Source organism: Anser brachyrhynchus (genome assembly GCF_964034855.1).
Source record: "Anser brachyrhynchus genome assembly, chromosome: 4".
Taxonomy (NCBI): domain Eukaryota; kingdom Metazoa; phylum Chordata; class Aves; order Anseriformes; family Anatidae; genus Anser; species Anser brachyrhynchus.
In genome coordinates, this window is record NC_137698.1 from 46,498,772 (window position 1) to 46,524,373 (window position 25,602).

The 25,602-nt window shown below is 36.8% G+C and overlaps 1 protein-coding gene and 1 long non-coding RNA gene across 3 annotated transcripts in view; one reads left to right on the plus strand and one right to left on the minus strand.

Moving 5' to 3' along the window:
- Positions 1-23,861, plus strand: part of LOC308194985 — a 64,072-nt gene extending 40,211 nt beyond the window's left edge. The window contains exon 5 of the long non-coding RNA XR_013951115.1: positions 1-23,861. This exon is cut by the window's left edge and continues 17,021 nt beyond it. This is a non-coding gene — a long non-coding RNA (uncharacterized lncRNA).
- SYNPO2 (synaptopodin 2) overlaps positions 1-24,326 on the minus strand; it is a 92,963-nt gene extending 68,637 nt beyond the window's left edge. Inside the window, exon 1 of one of the 2 annotated variants that reach the window (XM_080591605.1) lies at positions 24,030-24,322. In XM_080591605.1, the coding sequence (XP_080447731.1) occupies positions 24,030-24,158 (129 nt within the window). In that variant the 5' untranslated portion in view covers positions 24,159-24,322. Of the gene's footprint in view, positions 1-24,029 lie in introns of both variants that reach the window. The other variant, XM_080591606.1, reaches the window with a different exon arrangement.
- Positions 24,327-25,602: the final 1,276 nt, after the last annotated feature.

Sequence of the window (25,602 nt, forward strand, 5' to 3'; positions counted from 1 at the left end):
TGAAATTGCGTGCTTAGAACATCTATGCTGTATGAGAATTTGATACACTGACTTTAAATTTATATAGCTTACTATTTTGTGTACAAGTGTACACAATCAGTAGTACTAGCAAATTCTGTCTGAAAGGTAGCTGCAAACAGACTGCTCTTTTTAAGAGTCTAATGGACCTTTTACAATCATCATTATGGACAGCCAGTGAGTCTGCAATCTAATACTGAGCAGGGAAAGAAGCTTTTTGTCATTTTGAATCAGCTTGCAGTTACATTATCAAACCCAAACAAAGCAATCTAAACAAACAAAAAAAGTAAATTCCTAAATAGGACAAGACGGTTACATTGGTTAATGCTGTAGTATTCTATGTGCTGTAGATTGCCAGGGTATGTTTTTGCTTTTACTTCTCCCTGCCAAGCTTAGTCAAATGCTGAAGCATACCGTAATTGGATATTTCTATTTGTAAAGAGCTATAGGTAATTTTTGCTTGGAACTAGCAACATTAATTGTTTTTCATATCAATCCTTTTCAAAGATGAGTTTAGCTGATGGTTGTTTGAATGCATAATCTGTAAACTAATCCCATTCCATTTTTATGTGTATACTGTATTATTCTGTGACGTGACTGGTTAAGTAGTTTATGTTTTGGGACGTAAAAGTGCTTACATGACTGTTTCTAAAGCTGTTTTATTTTGTGTGTGTGTGTGTGTGAGGGGGAGAAATGATATTAAGATTCTTTTAGAAAAGAATTTAGCTTATTAAAAAAAATGGGCATATCTTCAAAGCTATCTCAACTGTACAGATGTGTTCTTGTTATACAGTCCAAATAGTTTTCTTAGACCCCCCACCCGCTGGCTGAAGTAAACTTGCTCAGCTGCATAAATGAAAAAGAATGTCATACTGAGTATCTTTGAAGGTTTGTGAACCAAATTTAATCTACTGTCATTATCATTTATATCTTCTCATGCACACAGTATGTGTAGCAAAGTAGTTAAAATATTTAAATTGTTCTTCCATGTTTGATAAACTTCACAATCTTAGAATTGTCTTCATCATGTAACGTGGCTTCCCACTACCTTTATGCAGAACAGTTTATTTGAAATATGCCTGAGTAATTCGTTTCCTTAAAACACCTAAGAGAAAGGAATGGGAAATGTCAAAAAAGATGTGTATATTCCAATAAGAATTAAAGAGTGAGGAAGCACAATAGAGCTGTTCACATGGTGGGAATTTCCTTTAAAAAAAAAAAAAAAAAAGAAAAAAAACCACGACCCTAATATCACAGATATTTGATATTTGTGGAAGGAAAGAGGAAAAGGACCAAAAAGACAAGGGGGGACTAGAATAAAGCAGGGGAACACCCAGCTTAAGAGGTAGCTAAGCCTAAGCAATGCAAGGTGTTTGAAGAAGGATTTTTAGACAAAGATTATTTAGAAGGGGATTGTTCATGGACAGAAGTTGTAATCTCATATGTCTGTATTCAGGAAGAAATTGGAGCAGCACACTGCAGGTGTTAAGAATATGGGGAGGGATGAGGGAGAGGTGAGAGATTAGATGAGACTCTGATTGGAAAATGTGTTCAGAGCTGATCCACTTAATATTTCGGATGTGATGAAAGGCAGATTTGCAGATGAAGAATGGTAGTGTGAAACCCAAGGTCATACATATTAAAAAAAAAAAAAAAAAAAAAGACTGTTATCTGACTTTTAAGCTTAGATCCTGGCCTGTAATGCTAAATAGGGCTATCCTGTGTGGACCCTTAACTCATCCCTACGTTTCATCGGTTCTTTCTGTCTCCTACAGTCAATGATCTTTGGAACCAGGTCTTCCACTGGAGCTCTTTCGCATAATTCCATTGACAGTAATCACTTCTACTGATCACATTAATAGAAAAGCTAAACATGTTTCTAAAATGAGTTTACTGGAACACTCCTGGGCCCATGCCAAAGTCCCAATATCCAAAACCCTCAAAATCCATGGGTGCAAAATTTTACAGCAATCTTATCCATATTGCCAAAGTCACAAATGCGTCAAGATAGGAATTTTGAATATTATTTCTGACTTTTTTATTTGGATTCCATTTTTAGTTCTTTGGGAGTACACAATTGGTCAGACATTTTGATTATTAATACCTATTGCAACTCTTGTTCTGTGTCAGGCTGTTTTGTGTCCGAAGTAATTACTGCGAATAGACAGCAAGGTTTGAAACCAGCCATGCTGTCTCTTGCAATTTTAATTTTAGACATATCTTATCTTGGCCATATCTTGCATTTGTACTATCAAAAATGGACTAGTTTGCCATTTGGCATTTTTGCTGCTGGCATGATTTAGATATTTGTCAGCACCGTTGGTCCATAACCCAAAAAGGCATTACTGTAGACAACAACAAAAAAAATCTCGCAACCACTTTTAGTTTCTGCATATGATTGCAAAAAAGCAAAGAAGTGAACATTTTAGATTGTGAGCATGAAAATTTTCCTCTAGAAGAATTAGCTGTTAGGTTTTCTTCCATAATGAATTGCTTATATCCTAGGGCTCAGGATGTTAACCTTTGTTGTAGGAATTCACATTTGAGAATGGAACCCATTTAAGAGCACATTTATATTTATTACTTTGAACTAACAGAAGTATTCTCACCAGTATTTCATTCTCATGAATCCTGAAGTACATACAGGACTGTTTTTTACTGCTTTTTTAAATAGGAGTGTTTAGGCCTCCAAAATTTACCGAGCTGGAGTTTTGGTGGTGCTGTGTGCAATTTTATGTTGGTAGGAGCTGAGGATGCTAAATAATGCACAGGACAGTTCAGAAACTCCTAGAATGGAGCACTAAGAGGAGGCAGCACTGAGAAAGGGAATAGGACTTCACTTTCAAATTGCAAGTTTGTCCAGTGTGCTTTTTCATTCAAACATAACTACTTACAAAATGTACCGTCAAATGAAAGACATCCAAGCAGTAGGTAAATATATTCTTATGTGCTGGTGTCAATTACGAGTGATACTTTGTCACTTGCACCCAGTTTCCTCCTAAATCTCTGGCTTTTGTGTGGAGTTCGATGCCTGTTATAAACTAAAATCTGATATTTGCTTGCTGATGAATACCTAAAAACTAATGCTGATAAATACGTAAACACTGCTGAACAAATTAAATCTACAGTCTTCAGGAAATGCTCAGGATGCTTCCTTTTAAATATGAAAATATGTCTCATTAAATCAATTAGTTACCACTCAGAGGAAAAATAATCTGGAGTATCTGAAGGTATTAGTAGACTATTTGGTTATATCTACTCGATTAAGGTTATTTCCTGCCCAATAGTTCAGACAGGATATTTTGAAAATCCAAAGTCATTCTTCTAGAGCAACCGCTGCCCTCTCTGCGGGGGTTCAGCAGGAGTCCTCAGCAGAAGAGGGAAACAAGGGTTTGCTCACAGTCCTGTATTCTCATGCTGTTGCTTCTGTTTTCCTTTCATCCAGAAACTAAGGCAGCACTTCCTCAGTCTGTAGGAAATCAGTGCCTTGCTGCATCACCACCTGCTATGGGTCCTGAAAAATTACCAGTGTCAAATGAACCAAGATGGGCCAGTGCCACACATGCAGTCCTAGATGTAATCAAGTCCAAGACGTTGTAACTGTGCAATGCAATGGCTCGTGTTAGACACCAGTGATAAGTCAATATACTGTTACGCAAATCTGTGAAGACTGATTTCTGTGGTCGTAGCCATTTCTGATTTAGGGGGCCTGTTTATTGTACTTGTTTGCTTAGTTCTGCTGATGTAATCTAATTCAATTTAACTGAATTATTTCCTTCTTTCCTGTCTGCTGCCAGCCTTCTCCCTCCCTCAGCTCCCTGGCAGCCAGGCCCAGGATAGGCCTTTAAAGGAGCACAGACTCTCTTTTGCAGTCTTTTGTGATACCAATCCTGTTGCTATCAGGTAGAGCGCTGGCTCAGAAGCGGGGAATCTCCTGTGCCTCTTGGCCTCCCACCCCCAGCAGCAGCGCCCTTGCCCTCCCCTACCAGATACCAACCAGGAGGCCCTCACACAGAACAAACAGCACGGTAGTACACTAGCAGCAGCAACAACAGTTTCATACTTCTTCCCCACATCTTTTCACCTCACATCTTTTTAAAATGTGAGATCTGCAAAACAAGTTTTCAAAAAATCCATTAAAATTACCTTAATTCTAAAATTCTGTCTGCCCACAATCTACTGCAAGGGTAAATTATGGCTGCAACTTTAGGTCTCTCATCACAAAGGTACCTCATAAAGCAACAGCAGTGCTTGAAGTGCACTGTACAGCCTAGAACAATCTGAAGGTATGCAAGATTATTGGGTTCTCCCAAAAATGAATGTTTGCGATACATACATGAACCGTGTTTGGCCGGGACTTTCTCAGCTGATCAGGCATTAGCAAGGTAGAAGGGAGTGATGAGGGTTTTGAAGCAATTTTTCTTTTAAAATCTAGCTTTGAAGACTACAAGATATTTTACCTATATTTAGAAGAAGATTCAATTTCAATTAGTCTCATAGCAGTTTGAAATGTTCGGCATTTTACTGTAAACTTCCTAGGAATAGGAATTCACATACAGAGACAATCTTGCCAAAATAGTGATCTGTTTTTACTTTCAAGATGTGAAACTCCCATTGAAATCACTTGGTTGCTTTCTGTTAACTTCAGCCTCACTTGGCTCAGTCTTAGAGAAACACTGAGGAAAAAGTTTATAGTGCTACAAGTGGGAAAATCAAAAAAAAAAATCATCTTAAATTACAATTAAAAAAATCAGCTCTTTTGCAAACTTTAATTTATACAAATGGCCATGCACTATCACACACACTTTTGTACATGCACTTTCACATCAAAATGTGAACCTCTAACAGTTGTTTAAGTGAACACAGAAATATATGTGCATTAAGGACAAAGTAATTAAAAATCTTAAAATATATTAACACCTTTCTGTTGTGACTGATGAATTACTGTCTTTGTTTAGAGTGGAAAAACTGTAAACTATTGATGCAGAATATTCTTTGGACTACACAGTAAGAAGTGTCTTGATATGAAGCAACTGACTTACTCCATGAAGTTTTATTCATTTACGATGTCCTATAACTTTAAGGCAAAATGGTGTTTTTTGCTATATTGTGTTCCCCTCCAGATGGTTTCTACAGAATTTTGGCAACCACATGCAATGATTATTGTGGTTGCCCTTCTAATCTCACACACTTTAGACAAGCCATATCCTTACAAAAATATTACAGACTGTTCAGCAGATCTTTAACTATCAAACTGTGTTTGACTGTCACATTAAATAGAATATCCTGACCCCATTGCCTGGGGTTTAGATAAAAACATTGAAACACTTAGCTATTTAAAGAGTGGACTATATACCAGATTTTTCTAGTAGTTCACTGTGCTGCGTACCTACTTCTCCTGCTAGAGCAGCAATAGCTAAACAGCTAGAGCAGAGCTTAAAAAAAAATGCTTCTCTCCATATCTTGCATGAAACACTTGCTAAACACTCAGCATCCCTCACCCAGCCATCGCATCTTTAAAATACATAATACATCAGCTAGCATGTACTTTTTCTATGCATATTCCTAATGTTAACAGTCACAAGCACTATTAAAAATTAGTTTTGAGGCATAACACCAGTTTCCCACTTGTAAATAAAAAATAGGATACTTGAATGTTGCAGCACACAGAAAAGCAGAACTTTAAGTGACATGATGGAGATGTGATTTCATGCATCAATTTGTAAAATCTAAGATGGGGTTTATAATGAAAGAATACAACGATCACTTGAGTACTGCCTCGTGCTTTCTGATCAGCCTCCCCTTTGAATAGCACAGTAAACAAAAGTTACAAGGTATAAGACTGCCTCTTTCACATCTTTGTGCTATGCCAAAAATTTCAGTTGCTTAATCATAAACAATAACAGAAGTTTAAGGTGAAAAGGGCTTTTTTCTGTCCTAACTTTACTATTGTATCCTTTAAGCTGTCAGGGGAGAGAACAATAAAAGAAATAAAACAATAATATTTACTTGTAGCATTTATAGTCTCGAATGTCCACAGCATAGCCATTTATGTAATTAAAGTAGCTTCATGTCAAATAATTTTATTACTGTGAACAGTTGGACTTACAGTGTTGGGGTTTTGAGGAAGTTCCAAGAAGCTGAAGTATGTGGGGCGCAGTGGAAGAGCTGCACTATCTGTGCATAGCTGAGTGAGTGATGATTCCCAAGTTTGCTGCATGTTTTTGGCAGTCAGTGATTTGCATCGGTGGGTGTAGGAGCTCACTTTAAGGCCAGACCAGAATAAAGTAAATGTAAAGTTTGCATTTGAAAGGAGAATTCTGTCTCATCTGTAGAACGGAGAGTAACGGTAAATGCTTTATTTTTCCTGACCTTTTTCCCCTTCCCTTTAAAACATTACTGTATTACGTTGATTTACAACATTCTGAAAAATGCGATATTTTCCACTTTAAATCTATCCTTACTGTGCCCCAAACAGAAGATAATTGGGTTTGGTTTTATTAAAATCCTTTCTGAACTTTTTACACTGTAGCTATTCCTCTCAAATGAGTCATACAATAACCATTCCCAGTTTGTAGCCAGTTCTCCAAAGAAGCAGAAGAAAAAAGAAACAACTTCCTTTTAAGGGAATGAGACCTGTTTGTAATGATAAACCTCTTTCCATTTCTATTTGAAGACATTCTCCATAACCCAAGAATTGATAGTTATAAAAACACTACCTACTTTATTTGGATTACAAAAACACTCATAGCTATAGAACATTGTTTAATGTTAGCCTAAAGCATCTGTATATACAGTCACACGTAGGAGTATTGTTGAAATTACATGTGATATGTCAAAGGAGCATCTAGTTTATCAGAAATCTGTAAGAAACAGCCTGGAAATTGTTTAGTTTCATTTTACTTAATGTTTAAATGAGTGAGTTTAAACAAAGAAGTATTTAATATTTATGTGTAAAGAAAACAGTTCAAGTGTATGTAATTGTATAAGCAAGCTAACAGCAATTTCTGTTCGAGTGTGGTACAATTCCCAAAAATCATCATACTACATGAATGCTGGAGTATTCACCTGTTCCTAGAATTTGGGAAAACAATTATATGACATTGCAACAATTGCTAAAACCTCTGAAAACCCCTGCTTTTTAAAAGCAGCTATTTGTACATCTACTGAATTTCCATCTTTAGGAACTGTAACTGCTGTTTAGGTGCCTTCAATATGTATTTCATTTTCAAACTGACTGCGGTCCTTCCAAGGTTCTTCTATTAGCCTTGCAACTAGGAAGTAAAAGTTCCTCTGATACCATATGAAAAAAGATAGAAACATTAAAACATTAGGATTGCTTGGGTTTTTTCCTCTTCTGGATGGAATAATTTTGCAATCGAGAACATGCAGAAATGTATTCTACTTGTAATGTAGGCTGTAACTCAGGTGGGAACCAGTCTTCAGAATCTAGTAGTGTAAGAAAAAGAGCACATGGCGTTACTTGCAGTAATTTTTTAAAAGTTGGCAAGAAAGCCATGATTATTTTTTATTTTTTTAAGATATCTGACCATGGGTATTTTTTTCAGGATATTAATTTTAATTGTGTAAAATGGGTGTTATTGCATACAAATTAAAATATTTAATTGGAAGTGCTACTTGGATGGGAAATTGGAATAGAAATACAAACGAGCTAAGGGTTGAAGGGGAAAAGAACTGATATTAAATTCAGATGCAAGAGTAGAGATGAATTAAGTTGTATTGCAATCCATTTAGCTCTGAACCCTGACACTATAGTTTATTAGAGAGGTGGAGACAACAGAATTCTTTGTGACACAGATTTGTATTACCAGAGGAGCTACAGCAGACTTCTTCTGTGTTGTTAAAATAAATTAATCAAAACCAGCAGGGGAGCGTTCTTGAATTACAATGGTTGCATTATTAAGGATCTGTAAAGACTGAGTTTTTAAGGAAATCCAAGAGGCATGTAGCTTGGGAAAGAGACAGTTGGTTTTTAATGCTGCCATTTTTAACAATTCTGGAGTAATAAAAGAGACTGAGTATTGTTTCAAGCAGATCTTTGGCATACATTTTCTATTCATTTAATTATCTTTCTGAAATATTATTATGATGTACTAACCCAAGCATAATATGGCAGCTCTCATTCCACTCTAAAGTGCTTTAATGACATTTGGCCAAAATCTGTGCCAGCTTGAAGACATGTCAGCTATCTTGCAGATGCAGCTGTACACACAGAAGTCTGCAGTCCACACATTCATGAAATGCAGCTGTCCTATGCCAGAGCACCACTGTATGTGTGTCTTTTAGGAGGTAAAGTAATATTTTCCAAATAAAACTCTCAAAACAGGAAGGGGCATGGGGTAACTAATGTAATCAGATCCAAGGCACAACTTGGAATTTGGTTGGGACACTGTAAGTAGTCTCTCTCCTACAAATAGACTTTAAAAAGTAAAATGATTGCAGGTGGTCAGACCTGCCAGGCGCACATTTCCTGCTAGGGTCACTCAGGGGCTGGCCTAGCAGGGACCCTGGCGTGTACTGAATGCACAGCAGTAACTTTCTGCAACACTCTGGTTTTGTCAAGAAGGAAGGGCCTCGAAAAAGGAGATGGCAATTTGAAGTGGTATTATTTCACTTTGAAGCACAGTTATTTGTTGCAGCATAGGTGTACTTTGTATAAAAGCATTCCGCTAGATATGAAAGACAACAATCACTGCTGTTGCTAGTATTCCTATTAAGTGATGTCTGGCTTACAAAATATCAGTCAACTGTGGTCTACCAATGAGACAGTCACACACAGGAGATGTATGGGTACATCTCCATTTCCTGAAGACAAGGAACCGAAGTGTGAAAGTGCTTCTGCATTACCTATTATTATGTAATGGAAGAGCACAAGTAAAAAGCTTAGTGTTTTTTAAAGGCATCATATTTTCTGTGCATTATAACTTTACTAAGCTTCCAGAAGCATTAAATCCAATTAATGGGGACAAAACCTAGGACAAAATCCTACTTGTTTAATTAATTTCAATTGACTCTGGATTTTGCTGCTAATGAACCTTCCCATTTTAAGACCTTAAAGATCTAAAATCTGCTAAGAGTATGATCATTCTGAAGAATACTGTGTTACTCCAAATTACAAGTATGTTCTCGCCTGTGACCTTCCTTTATGCCTCCTGGACTTTGTTGAAAATGCACTACAGTTCTTCTAGCGCAGCTCCATCACCTTCTCTATTGTTATGCTGCAGAGTAATGGCCTATTCTGTAGAGTTACTGAAATAGAAGTTAGAACTTGAAGTCACGATAGACTTCTGTTCTTTTCCTCATCTTCCAAAACAATAAATTGTAGAAATAACAATTAAGAAAGATAATTGAAAAATGCTCTGGGACTAAAATAAAAGAAGATTTTCAAATCTTACTCAGATGTTAGAATAATAATGAGTTTTAAAATTTTTTCTGAAAATAATAACAAAAGAAACAAGCATATGCAAATGAGCAGGATAGTCTTGTCTCTATCAAACATCTGGAAAACATAAGCACACATAAAAGAACTACCCTTTCTAAGGATTTAATTTAATAACTCATCCCGTTTGAGAAGATTAACATGTGGCTATAAAATACCTACTTGTCATTCAGAATATTTCATCCGAACATAGTTTTTTGACAGCTCTACGGTTATATGACTTTAGGACAAAAGCATTCCTTTTCATTTTGCAAGGCTTCTGTTATTCCAGCTTTGTTGCAATCTAACTCAGTTGCATTGTTACAGCCATATGGAACCTCTGAGTAACTTTGATTAGATAAATCTGGAACTGTGACAGATCTTCATGATTTGGTCTTGAGACTGAACACAGCCTTTGCTACAGAAGCAAACAACAAAAAAAATGTATTTTGTACTGAGTTAAGAGGCACTTTTTGTAAATACATGTGAAATTAAGGGATTGGCAGCTGCTAAAACAAAATCCTTCATGTATTATTTCCCTTTAGATCTGTGGAAACTCCCAACAGAGGTCAAATACTAGCTTAAAAAGATGAGACACATAGAGAACAGGAAATGGAAATCATTCTATCTTCTCCTCTCATAGGCATTCTTCTGCTTTCAGCATTTACTAGTGAAAGAAGAAATAATCTGAAGGAATATCTGACAATATGACAGTATGTTGTTCATGAAGGATTGTTAGAAGGAGTTTCAGGAAACCTGTGGTAATGGCAGCCAGCCCTGATCTGCAGCACTCTTCCAAATGCCAAACACCAAAGAAAGGGAATAGAGGCTAGGAGGAACCTGTGAAGGCACAGCTAGAAACCAAAAAGTTATTTATATGGATCGGTTCTGTATTTTGGATTTGTTTCTTGAGCAAGTGCTTCCCTATGATTCACATTACCTCGTGCATTGGAAATTGATGGGTGATGCAATTACCTAACTCATGGCACTGTTTCTAGCTCTCTTTAAGAAACCTTTAGAGTCAGATGCGAATTTCAGCGTACTGTTGATTAAAGAAGTCATTTAAAGATCAACTGAAAAGTGGCATTTTAAGCAATTGAAGAGCAATGTAGAAATGTGCAGTGCTCTCTTTCACATGAAAGAAATAATCTGACTCAGATTGCCTCAGAAAAGTTATAACTTTGTTGACACTGCTCTTATTAATACAATTTTGAGGGACAGGGCCTGCTATATGAATTGCTGGTATCTTCTCAAGTTTCTCTGGGAAGCATACTTTTTAAGGATTGCATAGTCTTTAATCAGATGTCATAGGTCAGTGCCTTCATAAATTGAATTTGGTGTCAGAATCAGTGTTCAGTTTCCTCTTCTCTTTATTATTTTGCCCTGAAACTTACCTTTTTCATATTAACTTAAGCCTAATAAGTAATTTAAAGAAAACACTTCAGCAAGAGCATATTCACGTCACTGTATCAGAGGCAACTGTTTTTCAGTTCTTTCCTTTTTGTATGGAAGAAACCAGGAAGCTGCATGTTGAAATAAACTTTATCTCTGGCCTGAGAGCATGTTGCAAATGTAAAATTAGAGAAATCAAGAAAGATCATGGAAGCTTTTAAATGAAACTAACTCAGTTGGACCAACATAGGTTTTGCTTTAAGTGATGTGTAGCTATAATGTGAGGTTGTGCAAATCCCTAAGGGATTGTTCCTTTCTGTAGTGCTATAAAAGTATAAAAACAGAGGGAATTTTGCAGTATATCATTTCCTCTCCCAGTAAGGTGTACAACAATGCTACAATACAAAAGGGAGTAGATGTCACTAAGAAACCTATTGGCACAGTATTTCCACCATGTGCAGAATGAAGAACTTCTCCAGGTATTAAACTCAGTCCCACAATCTGTGGATTACAAAAAATCCTAATATCATAAGAAGCTGTTGATGCCAGAGAGCTCAGGTCTCATCTGAAGGCTCACTCATCATGATTTGGTGGAAACCAATGAGAGGAAGCTTTTTAGTTGGGTAACAGACAAGCAAGAGACATTGCATAGAACCGGAGCAATAGGTAGCTGCCTCTGCATGGTTTGTAGAGGTAAAGCTGTGACCGTCAGCATGATTCATCCAGTCATTGCAATAAATGTTGTTCCTTGTTTTAGATGCAGCACACAAAAAATGGAATTATGAACATTTTACAGCCTTGAAAAAATGCTTGGGTCTAGAGCAGTAAAAGGCTTTGGGGAGACATTTAGTTTGGCTCTTATTTTAGATGAGTTTGATTGCCGTGTTGTAGCCTACAACACTTGAAAATAAAATATTTTTCGTAAGAGGAAGGGATCCTTCCCACCCTGTTCAGTTTCAGCTGAGATTGTGCTAAAACCTGGTCCAGTCACTGCCTCTCTATTTTTATCCCTGGACCCAGCGGCTGGTGAACTGTGCCAGGGATTAATTCTTCAGAGCTGGCTGATGCAGGAACCCAGAAGGCCTAAATTCAAGCCTGATTTGAACAGGCCAATGCATCTTTAGTTTTCTCTTGAGTCAATTAGCACCCAATATCAATTTGTGCTAATTTGTAGTCCCTGCAACTTTTCCAGGCCTCTTATGCAAATCAGGATTGGAAGCAAACAACAACTGAATGACCCAGGAGGGTGGTACGGGGCTCAGCACCATTGTTCTCAGGCAGAGCATTTCAGTGCTCCATTTGTTCAAGTAGTAACACTAAAAAAAATATCAGGCCACAAAGATGACCATCTCCTTGGGCTTAATTATCATACCCTTCGTACTGTTCTTGCCTGTATAGAAAAAGAGGCATGCAAGGTCCTCTCGCTAGATTTAGATTCACTTCATTGTTTTTCACTGTTGCTGTAAATATAGATGAAGAAAGCTGTAAGTCTGAGAGTTTGGGAAATATTTGCGTCTGTGGATTGGCAAGATGTTTTAAAGTCAAATCATTTTGTAGTCACAGACTGTGCCGTTTAATTCAGAAATCTTTTGGTAACATTATGTTGGGAATCTGGGAAGTGACTTAAAAATCTAGCACATGTAGGAGCTGAATGAGGGCTTTTCAAGGAAAGATGCAGTCATGGAAAAATATGTTGGATCAGACTTATAGTGATCTCTTAATTTCAAAATATTCAAGTAAAAATGGGCAGAAGCTGAAAAACTCAGGTGGACTTCCAACATCCCTAGCTGTTCAAGGATGCATCTTTAGAAGGGCTAGTATTGCAGGCTGAAGTCATGACAAAAATTAAGGGAGGGAAAAGGAAAAGCAAGATAATGAGGAATTTAGAAGAGAAGAAAAAAAAAATACTTCAAAGTTCAGATTAAATTGTATACAAGACCTGGGAGACTTCTTAAGTTTTCCATTGCTCCCAGCCCTGGCCCTTCTCATACTGGGCTGGAAGAAACTTAGGTTTGATATAATGCTTGTTTTTTTTACTCTCTTTTGTTATTTCACTACATGTATTACATAGTAGTGTGTAATGTTAAATGATTATATGATGAAAAACAGATAATGATTTTTTCTTTCTTTAAAGGATTATGTCTGCTTCTTTCTTAAGGCCTTCTGAAATATTTCTTTTTTAGTTACATTAAAAAAAAATTGTGACCTAATTATAGTATTACAAAATCACAAATCAAACCCTAGTACAAATTTATGGGGCCCTCCTTCAAGAGATTATATTCTGTTTGTATGCAGGGCTTAATAAGTAGATGTGACAGGAAGAACTGAAATGGCTTGAAAAAAGCAATGAGGGATGTAGAGCTTGATTAATTGGATAATATGTGATTCTTGATTTGTTTACATATTTACCTTGAATGAATTAATTCTACACTTTGAAATTACTCAGTCTGAGAGTTGCTGAACTGAACAATACTCAACAGCTCCAGTAAGAAAATACTAAATCTAACAACCAAAATTTCTCAAAGGTGTATCTTTCTTTACATTCAGCTACCTGTGATTTTGGGGACTGTGAATAATAGCACCATCTAGTGATAATCAATAATATGTCAGTATCATGAAAAGGTCATTATTCAGCCTGGATGTAATTGCACGCTGCTAATTCACTTAGCAATGGGATTTGGGCACTTGAAAAGGAAAAGTGCTCTAGATGTGATTTCTATCTCAGTTTAATGACTAGTATCTTCCTCATGATACCCCTAAATATGCACAGCACATCTAAATGCAGACTTTGGCTGACAGTATGGATCCCATGAAATAAAACTTTAAAAATAACATTTTGCTTCATAAACAAATGGCTCAATTTTATTAGGCATTATTATAACAAACCTTCCCACAAGTTTGTGAATTACTTGTTTTGTAGTGATCAGCATAATAGATTCATTCCTCTGAATGAAAATTTAGGTGAAACCATGCTAATTAGCTAGGTATCTTTTTTTTTTCTTTTTTTTTTCATACAAGTCAACAATTCTAAAACCTTGGGTTTTCCACAGTGAGGGGTGTGGAACAGCTGCTTCTCTGTAAGGGTCTTAGACATTAAACAATGCTATATTTTAGACTTTGCTTAAAATATCCTTGATTAATGATAGCTTTTTCTAATTTGAAGAGTTTTATAAGCAGGTCTTACACTATGCATTCGGGGAGTATTCTTTCCAGTGTGCAGGGAGATAATTATGAATATATGATAATATATAAAGCTATTTATCCTTTCAGATTATTTCCATATGCATCCTCTGTAATTAAATCAGTGGCTTATGGCAGCTAGTCTTTGAAGTTCTCTCTGCAGAATAGGAAAATGTAATTTGTGGAACAAAATGCTGATCAGTGTATTCCAGCCACATCTGTTATGCTCTAGTAGTTCAGAGATTTCAGCGATGAGAGAGTTCTTGCAAAGCAGAAGGTTTCTTTTATTTATTTCAGTCCAGAGGTCTGGAAGTGACAGGCACTATTCTAACCAAGCAACAAGGTTTAAATTCTTAGGCATTGTTTGGCCTCAATTTTCAGTGAGTTCACTGAAAGCAATGCTTAAGTAAGTAGCTGTATTTCTATATTCAAATAAAAGTACTTCTGAGAGAATCGTAAGAGAAAGCAGAGAAAGAATTTCTTGCAGAGAAGAAGGATTTAAGTTTGTATAGACAGATAAATAGAGATATGTCTTCAGGAGCACTAGTGTTAGTGGTTGAGTAAAGCTAATAAAACTCATGACAGTGAATCCCCTTGAATACGGTAGATCCAGGAAACACAGGCATAGGCAACCACTATAATTACCATTGCACAATTCTCCATTTGGATGCTTTTCTTCTGGAAGAAAAGCAGGTTTTTGCAGGACACTTAGAGCCTTTCCAAAGTGATGCCAGTTCAACTGTTGAAAATGCATCTGCAAGTTAGGTGTGCCAACTCAAGGAGTCACTGTCTGCTTTGTCCAGCCACAGCTGTGCATGCTGAAAAGGTTGCCACCCAGAGCTGCTTGGCACTCCTCTCTTTCCTCCTCCCTGTGCTAAGGTGGATGTTTCCACACTTCAAATCATGTAGATGAGCTGCTCTAATGATTGGTCCCTAAGCTCTTGGTCAAAATGAGGTGAGTTAGCAAAGCCCTGGTATATACATTGTTTAAGAAATACCAGCCTATTTCAACTGACACAAACCTATTTGCAGAGCTGAAGGAAGCAAGAGGGCAGTTACAAGTAGTCCCTTCAACCAATAAAAGTTTGCAACTGAGAGATATGTCCACAGCCTAAATTCCCTCCTTAGCTTACACCGATACTGTATGCCCATCAGTAAGTGTCTCAAGTATCTAGTAATGTCAGTCGAATACCTTTTATTAGCAATCATTTCACTTTCTTATAAATTGGCAAACTGAAATGTCTTCAACTCAGAAGTGTATCTTGGTGCTTACAAAGACTTCCAAGACAGCTTGGAAGTAAAATATACAATTACCAAATAAATCAAAAAAAAAAAAAAAAAAAAGTTACATTATTCAACAGTGTTACTGGAATACCCTGAAGTCTGTTTTTATTAAGTTTCTTTTTTTTCCTTTGAAGGGAATTACTTCTGCTAGACAAAGAATATTGTAGGAAATAGATCTCTAGCAAAAGCTGCTACACCCTTCCCAATGAGGATTTTTATTCATAATATCTGCTTCTAATTAAATATCTATCCTATATAATACATCTTAACACTCAATCCTTTGCCCTTTAAGGTCAATGGCAATTTGCCCATTGAGTTCATGGGAAAAAATGCAACTGCTTTGTTAAGGAGTCCTTTATAGTAATTTCAGCTGTTTGGTTTTTAAAACAAAGATTCTTCTCTTCCACCTTTGCCTACAGACAACAAGCGGTTCCTGGTACTCCTTGTGCAACAGTACTAGGAAAGGGGAATTTGGTGTTACAAAATTATGCTCGCTTGTCGTTCAGTTTGTTTTTCTTTTTTACTATCGAGTACTGCAATGGACATATGATTGTCTTCCTTTTTTTTTTTTAGAAACTTTCTTTCTTGAAATTCTGTATTGTAGCCATTCATGACATACATGACATGTTTATGTATATAGAGAACATACGAAATGAAACCATCAAGACAGATGATCCATATAGAAAACTGTAACTTATCTACTTTGCTCAGAGTTTTGACCCACCAACGGTTCATCTGCTAATGAATTGTAATAAAAAACATGTTTACAAAAACCAAAGTATCCAGCTTCCTAAATGGGACCATATTTCTGAAATTTACTTACAAAAAGACAAGTTTATAAAATAACAATTCCACAACTGCACTGTCCAGGATGACGTAACTCTTTTGAAGGAGAAGGTTACCCATGCTTCAGTTGCCCCAACCCAGATGTAGCAAGGAGATACCAAACAAAGAAGGAAATTTAAAGGATTCAAAATATGTTTCTATGGAAGTAGAAAGATTTGTAGGCAGTGCTTCCCTGCTAAACAAGAGAAGAAGATCCTGTACTGTGCCCAGAAATGCAGCACATAGAGAGCTCAGGGTATGAGCCTATCAACTCTGGAGAGCTTAAAACCAGTTTTTCGTTGCAATTTTCCTTCCACATAAGCAACAAATAAAGCAGCCACTTCACTCTTCTTAGCACCCCATTGGGAGTAAGGTGCTGAGGTGTTTTGAAGATTTTTGGCTTTCATGCTCAACACCATGTTATATTGGCAGGTAACCAAAGGATAACACTTTTTTTTTTTTTGGTGCATGCTGAAGTGTTTCAGTCTAAACGTGCGTTAGCGTCTTCCTAACATCCACACTGCTTATGGACTGCAGATTCTAATGAAATGGGACAGATGGGAAAAATTACAGAAAAGGAAAAAGAAATCCACTGTGTAACTTGTGTACATTAGGTCTGAAATTTAAAACCTTCAAGCTGATATCCAGGGCTTTTCTTTAATGCCTGTTCTGTTCCAGCTAACAAACAGTACTGGTTGCAATCTAAATGTTATCATTTTTGTCCACAGTTAATTCCCTGCACAGAATTGTTCCTTTTAAAGTAGAAGCTATCTCTGTGAATCAGTCTCACTTTATAGAGTGCTAAGCATTTAACCCATGAAATATGGTCCCTAACACAGATTTCTGCTCTAGAAAGTAAATCTGAAGCACGCTGAGATTGGAAGAAAGCCCTCTATGATTTGCATAAATTGCTTGCAGTATCCTCTCCATCAATCTGACACAATCCTAAAGGGTTTTGTAAACAGCATTTCCTGTTGTGATATTTTACTGTGAACTTGGCCAAAAGTCTTACTATTACATTCACATTCACAATAAGAATGCAATGGCAGAAAATACAGAACAATGAAATATAATAATGTCATGCAGTGTACTTTAAATGTTTCCAGCAAAGAACCTAAACAATGGGGCAAAGCTCTGTACAAAGCAACTAATCTGATTTAGTAGGAATACACTGTTTGTTTTTTTTAACTTGTTCGGTTTAAATCAGTGTGAATTGTGTCGTTCATTCTATTCCATTGAAAACTCTCCTAGCATGAGAGTTGGGAAAGTATCTGTTAGAAACAAACACAGAATACTTCCATGTATCCAAAGCATGCTTGTATTTGTCTAAATACTGTGGAAAGCATGCCAAAACCAGCTTGGTATGTAGTTCTGTATATCTAAAATAGGGTGTACAATCATGTGCTGGTTCAGCCTGCAGCTTTTAAACAACTAGATGGGACTTCAGTACTAAACATTTCCACTGGCACAATAGCTGGAACGCAAAAGTTTGGAGCTAGAAAATGCAGAGCCCTAACCTTGGGAAGTGAATATAAGCCTTTGCTGGTAAAGGTGTATAAAGTTTTCTTTCCTAGTTATTTTTCTGTTTCTAACTAGCAATGAGAGCTTTTCAGGAACAGTTACTCAGCAGTGGTGTATTTTAGTTAGATTTTGTGAAACTTAATTTGTTCCTTCATTTTGCAAAATAAATTCACCTAACCTCTGCAAAGTCCAAGTTCTTCCCTTTCTTTCAATGGAAGTTTTGTCATTTACTTAGAAGCTGAACTGTGTCATCTGAACAGACGCAAAAAATGTTATCAGCTGTTAAATTGGGTCAGGGCCCATAAAGGATTCAAAATCCTCTCAGGAAAAGATAGGAAAAAAAAAAAAAAAAACTTTCCACATAACTCTTCATGTGAAAGAATATGTAAATATGCCTTACAGGGTTTCCTGAATATCAGCAAATACAGGCTGTGTCAGATGGTCTGAAGAGTGAATTTGAGAATAAGAGCCTGTCCAGGCTGCGAAAACAAACTATGTTTGGAAATGTATTAGCTAGCAAATTTAAACAAACAGTTTTAAATGCAGTCCAAGTAAGGCAAGTTGTGTTTAAAATCTTGTAGGTTAACTCTAAACTCCCCTCCTTTGCAGCCAAAGTTCAGCTAGCATGTTTTAAACATGGCTTGCTCTGTCTGCATTAGCATGAAGTTGTATTCAAATTCTATTTAAAATGTCCATTGATACAAATAAGGAACCATCAGCAGGGTCACGTTAGTACACTACTGAGCCTTTACACTGCATCTATGCATCTTCTTTTCAAACACACTAACGTACAGTAAGATCTTACTTGACTATGCATTAACTAGTATATTTTCAGAATCTAATGGCACCAAAGTACCAACTCCAACTCAGAGATGATTTCTAATGTCATCTGGAGATGGCCCGAAACAAAGTGGTTATTTCCTGCGTCTCCTGCATCTCAGGAGGAACATGGTGCTCGTAGATCATCAGTGCAGAGGCAAGCAGGCAAACAAAAAAACTGCTTCGGCAACTGATGGTTTGTACTCATCTGTGTGACGTGGTATTTAAATGAGCTGGGAGCACAGGTATAACACCAAATGTATTTGCCGTGTCTCAGCTAGGATGTAGCAAGCAGAACCTCAGCTGCTGCTAACCCCGTGTTTCTACCTGGCATTTTGGGCACACGTCAGTGATGAAAATGTAGGAGAATGACAGTGACTTAAAAGTGTTTTCTTAACTCTAGTGGCACTGATGTACTTTGTGGGTGGGCCAACTGTGCGCTGACATACCTCTCGTGCATGTGCCAGTGGCATGCTTTGCCTTACCTCAGGATCAAAAGCATAACTGTGCTAACATACCCTATACTGTATTTTTTCTCTACTAGAATTAAGTGTAAAGGTCAACTTGATGAAAGTCTCTTGGGCTTGTTCCGCATGTGTCAAGTTTTTCAGATAATCACAGGAAGAAAGCCAAACAACCACACTAGAGCCCACCTCTGTATGCATCTGACATTAACTGATCAAATTCAGACATCAGCGTTTCACACTGATGGTTGAGGTTGTTGCCAAGTCTTTGAGTTTCTCTTTCAGTTTCAGGTTCCATTGAATCCGAAATGATGAAACTGAGACTTGAATTGAAATCAGAGAGTTCTCATGGACAAGTGCACAGGTCCAAAATGACAAAGCAGCCAGTTGTCACATGTCATTACTAAGGCAAGGGTAAAGCTACTATCTGTGCAGCAGTAGCAGTCCATTTAAGAAATTGGCAAAATAGTCACAAAATGTACATGTTTTGCATGAAGCCTAGTTGAAGCCATTGGATTTGAACTGTGAATTATCAAAGTATTTCACAGAATTAATTAGGACTATAGTTAACATTTACAGGAGAATGGAAATGGCATGATATTTTGCATGTTCCAACATAAAAGAACATCCATCGAAATAGAGCAAAGGTTTTCAGGGTGCAAAACCACACTGAGTTTCAAAACAGTTCCAAAAAACAAAAACAAATTAGTTTCAAAGTGTCCATTAAGTTCTTTGAAATAACTTGAAATTTTAGAGGATAGGCAGTATAATTGTAATTATGCACTGGCAAACTGGTATGGTAGAAATTAAAGGAGGGGAAATGTTACCATTCTGTTTTTCTAAAAAATTAGTTGAAAAAGTTGCTGAAAAATTACATGAAGTTTATTAGCACTTTAAAAAAAACGTGTTTCTCTATATTAGACAATATTCTGCCATTGATGAATCAGGGAGAGATGAGAATACTCTCAAAGATATAAAATAGGACAACATGATTCCCTTTGAAGATGTAGTTTTTGCTGACGTATGTAGAAATATAGCTGTGTTGATCAGAATATAGACATATTTACCAGAGTACTTCTAGACCTGACGTGATTTGAAATCACTAACAAATGAGGCACCACTCTGAGTAACATCAGTTTCTTCAGTGTCTTAAGCATAATTGATCATAAGGATTTGTAAGCATCTGCTCGTTTTTACTTTTAGGATACCAATATGAGAAAGAGAACTGAATTTCCTTTGAAGTGGTTAGAGGTCTAAGTGATGGAACTTACCACCCTTGAATACTAGAAATATTCAGTTAATTTCCCAAACTTTAGTTAGCAAGACTTTGACAAATATAAACAATGAGTTCATCAAATTGCTGCTTGGTGTAGGTAATGAATATGCTGAACATCGCGTACTTCTGTTGCAACCAGGTAATGTAATGGAGTTACACTATGGTTGAATTATAAATCAGTCATCTATAGACAACTACATTAAATTATCTGTTGCCAGAGAGGTGCTTCTTAAAGGATATAGCTGCGCTATATGTAAGAGATGGTATTGTTAAGTGTTAGTAGGAACATTAACAGGACTTTATTTCAAATGCTAGTCCAGAAAATCACCCATGATTTTGTAAATACAGTTTTTATATATTTTATAAATTAAAAACTGCAAAGATATTTACATGGAAAAATGTCCATGATATTGAGAAAAATAAGCATTCTTTCATGTATGTTATAGTGGAAACAGAAGGGACATCACATGTCACTTTGCTCTTATATATCTGGAATTCTTAACCATCTAGGGTCACTGTTATATTGAGATTTCCAAACCGTTTCCTGCTTTGGAAAAGGTACTCTATCGTGCTACACTGACATGTTTTATTGTTGTTGTACATGCACAGCACAAGTGATACAACCACCGTTTTCCTTTGTTTAGTACTCCCAATTACCTTTTTTATTTCCAGAACATTCGTTTATTAGATAGCTTTCTTTAGCACAGTGTCCCCTTTGACAGTGCATTTAAAAGATATTTTTTAGTTCATTTTGATGTATTTGGACATATAAAGATTATGCAAACTATTTTTAATGGACAATTTTTTTTGTGAACTGTTTACAATAGCAGACTTAACAAAATAAGTTGATCTAAGGATCCACGGTTCGAGTTGGGGGGTGGGTAAGCATTTTGTATGCTTCTATGGAAAAAGAGTCAAATGTTTTTAAAAACTGCACGTTCTGAATAAGAGTTATAAATAGACAAAGCAACGTGATACTTTACGATAGTTCAAAAAAATCTCCATTTGTTGCAATCTCACAATTAACAAATTATGGAGATGTCTTGAACCTAATTTAATGGTTTGAAAATTCTTTGCAGATGAAAATTTCCTATTTTATGTGCTGGTGAGAAAATACACCACAAGATATTTCTTGGGAAGGCAAAAGGCTTCTTTCTCTCTGTTAACACTTAGCATGATAATGGTAGATGGCACTTTATACTACAATCTCATTGATTTTAGTGGGAATGCTACTTGCCTATACAGTTTAAGAGCTGGGCAAGAAACAAACAATTTTTCTACACTTTTCTTGTTAAAAATGACAAAACAATATTTTCAAAAAGCAGTCATAAGCCAAACTGGTAAAAGTTGCTTCTGGTAGTGAACTGCAATGACTTATTTCATTAGCTTTAAAAATAGTGTATTTCCTTTACCAAGTGTAGATAAGTGTGAATTTGGGATTTTTGTATCCTGCCACAATTTCATGGATTGTCTCACTTCCCCCCGTGTTACTTCCCTCTCCCCTTTAGATCCATATCACAACCCCTGCTCTGCTTATGACTGGGGCCTGAGTGCAGTTCAGCAGCTGTGCAGGGGTATATTGCGCTCAGGCTGTGTTCAGCAACAACGAGAGCAACCCCTCACAGCTTTCCTGCTGAGCTGAGATACCGAAAGAGAAATACACGCTTCTGACGAAATCTGCGTTGGTGTAAATTGGCAATGACCCTTCGGTTCCATGGAGCTACATTAATATGCACTAGTGCAGAAGCTGAACCTTAAACTTAAAAAAAAAAACGTGTTTGGAAAACACTACCTTTGGATCTCGGAGCCAGCAGGAAAATCACTGTGCAATAGCTGTGTAATTGTTTAATCTTTCATGTGTTATTAGTTTCAGTTTTCATGGATACTGGAAGAAAAGCTGAAAACATTGCCTCTCCCCAAAAAGGGTCACACAGTGCCTAGCTGCAACCAATCCACCATGCTTATAACACATACATGCTGATAGACATGTACTCTTACAAAGTATTGTATTGACCTGTTGATTGGTTTCATTTTCAAGAAAACAAACTCATGCTTTGTTCTTTTTCTAAAAATAGATATACTTGTTTCCTAAATTTTGATATTGCCATTAGAAAAAGGGAAAAGTCACAACTGTTACCATGTCTCTAGTTCTCAAGCTCCAAATTTTGGTGGTAAAAGGGAAACGAGACTTAAGTGCTGCTGTTTAGGATGTGAATATGAAAAAAAAGTATCTGGTGTGGACTGTAGTTGCCAGAAAAACTAAAGTTTATTCATAATCTTGTGTTCAAATTACTGTGATTTTTTGGTTTTAGTTTTACATAATCAAGGGCAGTTGCCTTTCACTGTTTCTTACAATTTTTGAAGTTCTAGCTATAAATTTTCACTAGATGGCAGGACTCCACTGTTATCTATTATCAGTGGCTTTACTTGTGAAGCAACAGTTGCCTATCGGTAGAAAAAAAAATTTAAACATGTTCAAGTTTTGCAAAATATTAGAACAAGCCTAAAACTTTAACAATAATAAAAAAATGATACATAAACTCAATAAAAATAATTCTCTTACTGAATATGATTAATATTATAGACTTAACTGAAAATAATAGTGAAAGATGTTCTTTTCTTGACAGAGGAACTACAAGGACCTTCTTTTATAAGATGACGTAGATTTACACATACTGTTCTGCTATTTGTGAAAAAAAGTTAACTGATCCAGTAAATTAGATGTAACTAGTTAATAAGTATATTGACAGCTTAAAAAGTTAGAGCTTAAACGGCTGAACTACTGATCTAAAATAATATATTAAAATACAAAGAAAAATTAACACTCAGTGTACTGGAACTACCAAGATACTAAAAGGTGATCTGCAAATCCCTAGACATCTTGTCTCTCTGCCTATTTTTCTAGCCTAAGGCATATTTTAATCTCTCTCAATTTAAGAAGGGAGAATTGTATGGTGAGCAGTCCCAGTACTGTTTCAGCCAATGGTATTTTGCTGATCCCAGAGCTCTGGACAAAATTTGTCCCCCTTGTCTAGGAAAACAGAACACAGCTCCATACAGTTACATAAGCCTCAATAACCATGACAAATCTTCATTGTTGCAATGGCATGAGCAATGATTTTTAGCAGCGCTACTTTTTAAAGTATTATTTTTTAACTCGGGGTTACCAATTCTCCAGGGACTTACTTCAGTTTATTCTGAACTTCTGCTATCTCTTTTGCTTTCTTTTTATCCATGAAGATAATTTATGAAGCATTCAGTAATTTTCAATGTTGTTCATGAAATATAAAAGGAAATGTTTGGCTTCTGTTAAAGCTGCTCCTAAGACCAGCTAACTTTCCAAAAACAGAGATAACTCAGTGTAATGCTTTCCGGGATTCCCAAAATAGTAAGAACATTTTCTCATGATAAAGCTGTATTTATTCTATGCTTAGAGAAGAGAAGTATCATAAATAGATGACTGAAACAGCATTTCCTAATATGAGATTCAGTGTTGCGATATGCTGAGAACATTCAAATCATACAGTGAGTTGAATAGGAGCTGAAAGGCATACAACACCTCACAGTTTCAAAACTTTTACATTCAAGACAATGTTTGCAATACCTGTTAACTATCTAAATGTAATCATCCCTTTTATTGAAACGAACACAATCAGCACCTGTAGAATCTCTGCAAAATGTGTGAGCACATTCAAACAAGCATCACAATACAACCCACAGCAACAATTTCACCCAAGGCAGTATATATTTAACAAACTGTTCTCTTCACACGTGTTCACAAAACACTGACATCTTTCTCTCATGATCCTACCTTGGCGATTTGCAAAGGCTGCTTTTGCTCCTTGCCACCTTGCAATCTAAAGCCCCAAGGCGCCCCTCCAGTCATAGCAATGCAGATGTAATCCCCTGTGCCCATTTTCCTGGTGCAGTTAGGCAGCATTCATTTACAGAAGAACATGAAAAATTTGTCTTGCAGATGTTCAGCGAGCCTGAGGTTTGTCTGCCAGGCAGAGCTGGAGACCCAGAGCACCACACTGTTGCTGCTGCTGTGTACTGCACTAGCAAATGTAGTCATTCAGAAGAATGTAAGAGCTCTCTCAGACCAAGGGCACAGCCCACTCTTTCGTCAGATTCCTACGCTCAGCCCACCTTCAAAGTAAAGTAAGTAACGCTGAGGAAACGCACACAAAGAGACCCGGCCATGAGACAGAAAAGGCTGTATTTAAACTTGAGTCTCTTGTGACAGCTAAATCAAAACAACAGCAGAAAAACAACAGCAGAAAGAAGTGTACATTTCCCAGTGATGATTTAGGACATAAGTTTACTTTAATAAATGGTGCCAGACATTTTAAACTCTAATTTACCCACTTCTTGCATTCATACTCCAAACAAAGAAGAAAGCAGAATCTCAAGTGAAACATCATGTACATCCTCTGAATTAATGATACACTTAGATTGAAAGCTCTTTTTAGGATTTTCATCTCTACCCTGTACACACTTTCTGCGGCACTGTAGGTATGCCAAAAAAAAAAAAAAAAAAAGGAAAAGCTTTTTAATGTCCCAGTCCTGGAATTGCTTCTTTTGCTGGTACTCTCTAGCCCCAGCATATTGAAGCATGCACTGCTATTTAGCAATGACCTGAAGCATTATTGGACCGTAATAATGCCTGTTCTTATGCCTTTCCCACCATGGAAGGGAAGAGGATTAGTGGAATGAGATATCAATTCACTCTAATGATGCTATCAAGAGATGATTTGCATTGTAAGGTAGCCTTATCATAAGCATGAATAAAAATGATTCAGTGAGAAATTAATTAGCCACTGCATTACAAGACCTGGGTGCAATTCTGTTCCCGGTTCTGACTTAAGGTAGTCTAACTGTAGACAGCTGAGCTCCTGCAGATCTAGTTGGAGTGGTTTAAAAGGTGCCTGTACAAAGTGGGTTTGGTTGGTTGGCTCTAGGTCTTCAGAGATGCCAGGGCAATGGGAAACACTTGGCGTTTAAGTTACATGACTTTGCATTTAAGTAGCTGGTAACTGTTGAGGGTTTAAACCTAGGCCTGTGCCCTTCGTCAGGAATCTAAAAGGTACTAAGGTAACTCAAAGACTGGGTGGAGACAGGCTCCCTAATCAAACAGAGGAAAATGTCACTCTCTAAATGTCAGGATTTAATGGAAGAAAGAGTGTTTTCTTTTACTGCTTGCAAGTCAAAGGCTCTGGCAAAAGAAGCACAGTGTGACTTATAATTAAATATTTTTAAAAGATACTACCAGAGAAGCCATACTCAGAAAGGGAATGGTCTTTGAAGGAGCTTTGCTAGACGACATCTGAGTGAAAAAGCCTGACTTAGAATAACTCAGTTCAAGAGGGCTAGCTGCTCCTTAC